General features: G+C 30.2%; 1 protein-coding gene across 1 annotated transcript; it reads right to left on the bottom strand.

The window, feature by feature from the left end:
• Positions 1-6,405: 6,405 nt before the first annotated feature.
• LOC108335140 (protein SPIRAL1-like 1) lies at positions 6,406-8,750 on the bottom strand. Its single transcript, XM_017571082.2, has 3 exons — positions 8,658-8,750; positions 7,522-7,792; positions 6,406-6,690 (listed from the first exon to the last, which is right to left on the bottom strand). Exons 2-3 carry the CDS (start codon positions 7,753-7,755, stop codon positions 6,604-6,606), a joined length of 321 nt encoding a protein of 106 aa, XP_017426571.1. The 5' UTR covers positions 7,756-7,792; positions 8,658-8,750; the 3' UTR covers positions 6,406-6,603.
• Between the last annotated feature and the right edge of the window lie 877 nt (positions 8,751-9,627).

Genomic DNA, 9,627 nt, shown 5'->3' on the forward strand with positions numbered 1-9,627 from the left:
CTCATCCTTCTTTGGACTTTTTATTTTGGAGATTTTAGATTTAAAGGATAGATTTTTCCTTTTGCCTTGGTCGTCCTCAACAATTAATCTACCTAGCTCGAGCTTGTGCTCTCTTAATTTACCAAATAGCACTGCCATTAACATAGAAGTCAAATCCTAAGACTCGCTTACCGTAGTAACCTTCGATTGCCAAGTCATGTTCAAAGATTTTAGTTTTTTACCATTAAGTTCATCATTTTCAAAAGTTTTACCCAGTCTGGAGAGGTGGTTGACGATGTGTGTGAATTGCTTTTGCACATCTACGATGGTTTCACCCTGCTACATCTGAAGCATCTCGTACTCTTGTATCAATGCGTTCTTTCTAGCACGCTTCACCTCATCAATTCTTCCATGAGTGACACGAAGGACCTCCCACATCTCTTAATTGGTCTTGCAAATAGAGATCCTATAAAATTCATTTAACACAAAAGCAGAGGAAATTATCATACAAGCTCTCACATCAAGTTGAGCTCGTCTGTTGTCTTCACTATCCACTACAAGTAAGGTTTAGCTTCTTGCACATCATTCACAATAATAGTGGGGATAATGTGTCCATTTAAAACATTTTCCCAAACACCTCTATCAACTGACTCCATAAATATTTGCATCATAACTTTCCAAAAGTAATATTTATCATCGGTAAAAAGTGGAGGTATGTTGATGATGGCACCTTGAGCATAAACTTAGTGTTGTCTAGCCATTTTCATAAACTTTTTGAAAAACTAGCAAAGGAAGCTATGATACCAATTGTTGGAAATACACAACGAAATGTTTGGTGTCCGACAACAACCAAGATGGGGAGTGAATTTGTTTTTTGATAAAACTAGCTTCTTTATAAACGAACTTTCCTTTTTAAAAAAATAACTTCACAAAACAATAAAATCAAGACAAATAAGAACAATTAAATAAGAGAGAACAACTTGCACATGTAACTTTTATACTAGATTAGATGAAAAAGATCATATGTCCAGTTGTTAGGGATTAACTAATAATTAGAAATAAACCAATAATTTATAAAATGAATTAGAATAGAGGTTTAGAATAAACTTCTCACAATTGACAAAAGATTGACAACACCTCCTTTTGACACACACAAGGATGGACAAGCTAAACTTTGCTGAACATATGTGCTACTACACTTAGACACACTAAGACCAACATTTCCTTTCACTTAGCACCAAGTTTCTCAAGCTCACTTAAAACAGAAAGAGTTTATACAAAGCACTTAGTTCTCAAAATGGTTTTAAGTTCTCATAACTTTAGAAGAGCTCATATGAGGTATATATAGGCTCAGTTTGAAAATAAATCAGAAGCTCAAGAGTCTTCTTACAACTAGCATGGATAATTGATTATGCCAAGTGGTAGACGATTATCTACGAACCTTTTCAAAGTATTTTTCTAAAGATAATCGATTATCCCAATTGATAATCTATTACCTACGAACCATTAAAAGGGTTGTTCTTCTAGTATAATCGATTATCCTAAACGATAATCAATTATTCCATAGAACATTGTCATTTCTAATGTTTACTAGGATAATCGATTATCCCAAGTGATAATCGATTATTCCATTGCGTTTTCTAAAAAAATGTTGCTTTAATCTTAAGCTCTTTTTAATTTTTAACTTGTTATCTTAACAAAGCTAAATGTAAAATACAAAAGCTAAGTCTAGAATACAGTTATAAATAACTAAAATCAAAAGCTTTAGTTGAATAACACTGTCTCTAATCTTCAATCCCAATGTTAGCTTCACTATCAAAACTCTTATATCTTCAATTCAATCGGTAACAAGGAGAATTTACTCAAATTTATATATTTTTCTTTTATTTTATTTTATTATGCTAAGTAAGTGTCAAAAAGGGAAAAATATAAATAAGGGAGTTAAATGTAGAACAGGGATGACAAAATATGGATACAATTTCAAATATTCTAGAACGTCGTGAAAAGAAAAAATAATAAAATAAATGTTGATTGTAACAATGAATCACCGTTCTTGTTGATTTCCTTTATCAGTTTTATTTTATCTTAGTAATTTACTTTTCTGCAATATACATTCCTGCAAACCCTTTGTTACCATTCTCTTTTTAACCTATCATTCTCCACATTATTTCCATATTTTTATTTCTCCATTAGTCCATCTTAACAACTAAAATATATCAAAACATTATCACTAAAAAGAAATGCATGATTTGTTGATTATAATCAATACAACGCGAGAATCCTGTGAATTAAATATTTTTGTGACTTTGACTCAAAATATAAGTGAATTGTTTGTAAAATTTGTTTTGACAATAAGTACATAAAACATTCAAACCTTTTAAATCAAATTAAAAATATTGTACAAATATCAAATTCGCGTAGAATAGATTGGATTCTTTTAAAGATAATGTGCAAACATTAAATCCTAATCCTCGATAAACCACTTGACTAAAAAAAATTTATTAGTTCCTAACTGTTATTTCATGGGTTTCGTTTACTTTGTATGTATTTTTCTTTACTTTTTTATGTATATGATTGATGGTAATTTATTATTCATTAAGAAGTTCTGACTAAAAAATTCTAAAAAAATAAATTAAAACATATTTGACAGTTACATTCAAGTCGTAACTAAATAAACAAGAAATATCTTCCAATGCTTTTTCTTTTGAAAAATAATGTTTTGACACCCTTTAAAAAATTACTTCCATTTAACGACTTACTTTAATAATATAATAATGTATACTAGAATTTTAAATAAAAAATAAAATAAATATGATTTTAAAATATTGAATATATGGTTTTTTTATTAGATGGTGCAAATATATCACAACTCCTAATCAAAATAACATTAACAATTGATTAAACTAAAGTGATAATTTTATTAGTTCGTATATTTAAACATCTTTATATATTAATTTTTTTAACAATTTTTTTACAATGTAATGCTACTTTATTGATTTGATTGAATTTAATTTTAGAAAAATATTTGAAACGGAAATCATTATGCGTTATCAAAAAATTGTAAAAAGGAAATTATTAAAAAAAAATTCATATTTAAAATGAATCGATGACGTGCTACCAGTTTTAAAAAAAATTGTTAAAAAAACATTTTCTTTTCTTTTAAGATACACTATGTCTATGTTTGAACGTAGCTCATGTAAAATAAATATGAACTGATATAATAAATTGAGACAGTCCTCATTCATGAAAACATTGACAGAATTAAGAACACACTAAAACCCTTATTCCCTAACTCATCACTACCTCTACACAACATCAGAGAATGTTTCAACATTTAGTACCCATGCCACTCACATAAAACTGTCGTACTTAAAACAATAACAAGATGTTATATATGTATATATACAAAAGATAGATTACTCATTACAATTCATTGCTGATACACTTGAAACTATGATCTTATTGAGTCACATACGTGACACTAACTCACCTCAACATTCTGATGAGCAGATTATTGCTTCATCTTTGGTGTCCACACTTTGAACCTTTTCCTCATCCTTCATGCATGTTTTCTCTTCAGGTGGTTTCTGTTGCATTCCGAGTTCACTCAGTAAAGCCTTAATCCACACAAACATGGAGCTTCCCAAGCTAACCCAAGAAATGGCTTTGCCAACTTCATAACTGTAAAGCTGTCCTGAGAAACACCAACTCAAGAGCAATATGTTCCCATTGTAGAAGAAGACGCTGAGCAATTCAAGAAGCTTCAGAAACAAATACTTGACAGAAATTGGCCTGAGCAAAGGGTGCTGAGAGAGTGAATCAAAGTCCAACTTAGAAATCAGTGGGCAATGAGACAAGTACCGATTGTTAACCTTGTGATCCTTCACCCACTCAATGATGTAATTAGCCAGCTTTGACACCAGCAAGTGTAACAGGCCAATGACAATGTTGAACAAGCAAGTTTTGAAAATCTCATGGTTGAACTTCAAAGCAGCTTGCCAGTACCAATCTATGGCACCGCGTGTGGCTCCCCAATAGATTAAAGAGGGTACTCCGATCCCAACACAGATTCCAAGATGAGAGTGAATCTCAAGAGCAAATTTCACGTACAAACTGATGGGAATGCTTACACCCCATGACCATGGCTCGTTCATGAAGGCACTGGAGAGGGAGGAAGAGCCTTCATTGATGAAAGCTAAGATACAAATGGAGAGGAAGTGAAAGATTTTGTCAAAGTCAGGTCCTTGCAGAGCCATGTTGGTTGATCAGAGGAGTGTCACAAAAGGTTTCTCTGATGTTGGATCATTTGAAGAACTGCTTCACCAGAATAGGACCATTTATAGAACGCGAGAAATTTCCTTGAAATTTCCATTTTCATGAACATTTGAAAACTGTTGTGCGTACAGAGAGGAAGTACTTTAAATTCCTTCATGTGTGGACATTTTATAAGGGTTTGTTTTAAGTGTTGGTGCTTTCTACTTCTAAGTGAACCAGAATCTTCACAGAAGTTTCGTTTTGCCAATCTAGTGTTAAAGTAGAAGTTGTAATTTTAGTACGTTTCTCATTTTATCGTGTTTATTTGTCCAATTCGACCCTATAGCCTTTTAGTTGGAAAATAATTCCTATCTTTTCTAAAATATATTTAGTTTATACATAATTTTTTTTTTCCTATAAATAAAAGTAAAAAGAAATGGGGGTGAAAAAGAGAGTATGGAAGTGTCATTAATGAGGAGGAAAAAGGTACCAACAATATTAGGGTTATATCATAGTATAATGAGAACTAACTCTTATTACTAATGGAAATTAGTTACAAAGGGGAGAAGAGACAAATGCTTTAAAGGCAATGATTACAGGGTTATCACTAATTGAGGAGAAAAAAAAGTATTATTGAATAAGAAAAGATAATATTAAATAAATGTAAAAAATTTATCTATATCAAAATATTATTTTTCTTTTTTGGATTATATAATAAACAGTTAATTATTCATGGAAAATCTGTCAAGTAAGGGGGAAGAACAAGAAATAAGTCTTAGACACTTTGAGATTTTATACGCACTCCTCTTTGAAAAGATAATCCAAGTCCAATTTGCCATTCCTAGTTTAATTATTAGATCCCTTGAAATTTAATAATAAAAAATATGTATATTAATCAATGAGAAAATATGTAATTTGATGTAATCATTTCATTGCGCATAACGTAAATTAAGATAGCCTTGATCACTCACTTGTTATTGTTTCTGACGACAAACATTTTGAGATCTTATTTTTCTAGTGGAACTTTCCTGTTTTGTTTTTTTCAATATTTTTTTTTTAATTTTTAGTAAAGAAGAACAATTTTATAGCACAATCTACTTGTTTTTCATTTCTCACCAGCAAAGGATTCGCAAGACAATATAAAATAAAAGAACAATTCAATTCCTAGCACCCTGATATAACTAATCCTAAAAGGATTAAATTTGTTTTTTTTTTCCTGAGTTTCTTTATAAATTGATTTTAGTCCTTATGTTAAACAAATTCATGTCTTATATTTTAAATAATTATAATACTAATAATTTTCATCAACAAAATACTCTACTGTTTGGTTTATGTAACTACAGTAACTATATATATACACACGTTTGTGTATGTATGTACATATGTGTATAGTTGGTCGAGAGTAGAAGATTATTAGCAATATAGAAATTAAGTTATCACAATTACCATTATCATACTTGTCTAAAACCAATTTTTGACAAAACATCAGAGATAATTCACTGATAAAAGGAGAGTTGATATTTCAGCCTCCACTTACACTATTCTTTATTATTACCGAATAAAAGTATTATAATCCCTAATTCAAAATGGTTATATTTTCTGAAATATTGACAATATTCTGTGAACATTGAAACGTGCCATCCTCTTCCACCTTGCAAATAAAGAGTAGAATCATATCTTTTTACTCTCAACAAATTGAAGAATACTCAACAAATTGAAACCGCTCTCAGAACTTATTCCAACTCAATAATTGAACAAATAGAAATTTTATAGAACAAATAGAAATTTTGTAGAACAAATATTTTGACAAGTTTAGAAATAAAAAAAAAATATATTCAACCCATTGTAAAATTAAATAAAATACTTGTTAAATGGAATTGGTCAAAACTCAATTTTAAAGTTTAATAATTTTCATAATTTTGTAATTTTCAGAAAAAGTTTAATTAGTATTTAAGATTGTTTTCAGAATAAATATATATTGCTAGCATTCCTCGTTTGTAAATAATATACTTGGGTTCCTCTTTCTGCAACGAACTTGTGGTTGAGAGCTCAAAACACACTCCTCTACCTTACAATGATGCCTGGATTTCAGCACGACCTATTCTTGCCATCAAAATATTCCGTTGCACGATAAGAAATTAAAAGAATATCGAGGAAAAGGAGAGAAAAAAGTGGAAGCAAATGTGCACTTAATAGAAATATTTAATTCTGTCAAACACAGTTCTGTAATAGATGTTTAGCACATCCAAAATATAGCACTCTTGACCCACTTATCCCAGCACCCATAACCTATAATACACCATATCTTCCATTATGTTTCCACGACCTGAATTTCAAAATAAATCGTTCATTATGATTCGAACCAATGTATCATTTTCCCTCTCCAGGTCCACCAAAGAGATAACCCAGAGAAGAACCACCACCAGGGGCAGCATGGACCTTGGTTGAGGGTCGGTCCTGCAGATGAATTGGAAAAGAAATTCAGACACCAGTCCAAATGAGTTCCAAACATAACAGAGTCTTCTTAGCAGGGGCCCCATAATGTCATGGAAAGTAACATTTTAATGTAGTTTCATTTTGCAAGACATCGTCACTTTAGTACAATGAGGAGGGGTATTGTAATGAATTTGCCATGACAGTTCAAATAAGCACACGTGGGACTAGATTAAAATAAAGAGATAGGAAGTCAACACCGAGTATTCTGAGCAGTACATATTTCATAAATAACAGTCAGTGCTGATATTCAAGGTAAAATACATGAAGATTTATCCTCATTTGAGTAGATTAATCCTCATTGAAAAAGCATAAGAATCAACTGATTCTTATGTATACAGCAATAAGAATCAAAGCCAAATAAAAATTTATCATTCAGATATTTGATTGTTTCCACACTTGTTCAGATATTATTAGTACAGCTAACTAAATTGACATATTGCGACCTAACTGTTCAGAATTACGAACATGCTAGGTGACAAATTAAATCATCATCTATATAAACACACGGTAACAAAATTATTATAGTACCAATACATATAAGACGATTAAAACACATTAGGGACAACCAACATATTTTGTAAGTGTGCAGTTTAGCAGTTTTAATCCATCTTAGGGCATCATAATTTTCATAATTAGTTCAGGTGTCAGAGATATAATATAATACCATTACTGTGTGTTCATTTAAACAGTTTAAGCTTTTTGTATAGTTAGTTCTTTTCAGAGTTAAACTATAATACTGACTGACACTTGGAAAAAAGAGAACTAAATATAAGTTAGAGGACCAAGTATTACCGTGATGAAGTTGCCAGTGTTCTGGCCTTCAGTAGAGTGACTGTTGATACCAGCAGGCTTGTTAGGGTCTATTGATTTAGGAGCCTCAACCGGTTTTGAAGGAGGCACATCATTTACAGCCTGCACTTCAGGTTGGGCGTTATTTGTTGCAGGTTTTGGAGCTGGAGCCTCTCCACTGCCAAAAAGATAGCCTAATGAACTTTGACCACCACCATAGCTAACTCCACGACCCATGTTATTCAACTGATCTTTTAAACCTAAACTGTAGTCTCTGCATTCAAATAAACAGACAAAGATCGGATCAGAAGTTAGGAAAAACACAACAAGAAAATAAATGGTGAATAATACGCGGTAACCAACAAATATATATTCATACCACATTCACATTCAACCACCCAGTAAACATTTATCAAATGAATTTTCACTAGTATTCAATCACCTAGTACTTATTTTATTCCATTTCCTTCGTACAAAAGCACACCCAGAAAATCAAAAAGCACATAGATTGACAATGTTGAAATTTGAAAACAAACAACTGATCAGACTTTATTGACGCCAAATTTCTGTTTTACAACCATTTTTCTTCCGGCCAATTGATCTTACATCTCATTCAACTTTAGGCCTTAAAACCAATTCAAAATCACAATTTGGGCACTACATCAAGGCTTTTGGGGTGGCCGCCAGACAACAGATTAAAACCTGGACTAAAATAATTTAAAATATATATATACACACATATATTTATCCAATCCAATCATGGAGTCAATGCACAAAACAACAAGCACATACTTGCAAAACAGAATAAAAATCAAATGTTCCATGTTCACATAATTCTAATTGTTTCGGTGGAAACAGAGTAACGACCCTCCGTTCCACAATTATCATTCATGTTTCCCGGTACAGGAGCAAGCTCAACGCCATGCGTTGATTCAAATAAATCACAGAACAGAAATCGGTTACATTAAAACCTATGATTCCATACAGCAAAATAAAAACGAAATTGAAAATTGGGAATGGATCTGAATAAGGGAGATTGACGAGTTAGCAAGAGATCGCAAATAAAATGCTAAATTAGTATCAAGAATAGAAATGAAAAAGAGAAATTTGAGTAAAAATGGGAACCCTAATGGAAGTACCTGTGGGTGAGGAAGAAGCAGATCTGGGAAATGGAAAGGCCAGGGAAAGGAAAGGGAAGAGAAGTGTGTTATAAATACCCCTCACATTTCACATGTTTCAATGTTGTATAAAATTGTTCTAAATATAATAATAAATTATCAAATTTAAATTTAAAAATAGATTATAAATGTGAAGATTATTTTTTTCTGACCAATTATTTTTAAGCTTATTGTTTTGTTCTCTAAAATATCGTAAGTTTGTTTATTTTTATAAGATAAAAATACATTTTTAAACACACTTCTTTCAAACTAATCTTATCTTATATAACTAATAATATATTAAATATTTTAGGACTACATGCAATAGAATATTGTAAAGTATATATAAATGAGCAATTAATTCAAGAGATAAAACGCATTTTGGAAAGTTACATTACATATTTTTTATTAAATTTAAAATATTATTGAATGTGACAGTATGTATGTCAATTTCAATTTTTTACATTAAGAAAGAGTAAAATTATTTCCGCAAAATTGTTTAAAAATAATATATTTATTACTTTTTAATATGTACGTAAATAAACATTCAAAATATATTATTGTATCAAGTCGACTTCAAGATATTAAGAAATATATTACTAATATTTATTTACTCATCTAATTATAGAATTCTTTTGACATTTTCTTATTTATTAAATATTTGAACATTTCGAATGTCTATATATATATATATATATATATATATATATATATATATATATATATATATATATATATATATATATATATATATATATATATATATATATTTATTTATTTATTTATTTATTTATAAAGGATAACCAATTTGATCTCATCTTTCATTCAAAGGTTTAAAAGTCCATAAATATCTATTTTCAAAAAAAATATTCGTTTAATTCTTTATTCTCTTCTATATTATTATATTTGATGTTTTATAAATTTGTATTGATTTAAGTGTCAGAAAATCTTT

Source organism: Vigna angularis, chromosome 10 (genome assembly GCF_016808095.1).
Source record: "Vigna angularis cultivar LongXiaoDou No.4 chromosome 10, ASM1680809v1, whole genome shotgun sequence".
NCBI classification, from domain to species: Eukaryota; Viridiplantae; Streptophyta; class Magnoliopsida; order Fabales; family Fabaceae; genus Vigna; species Vigna angularis.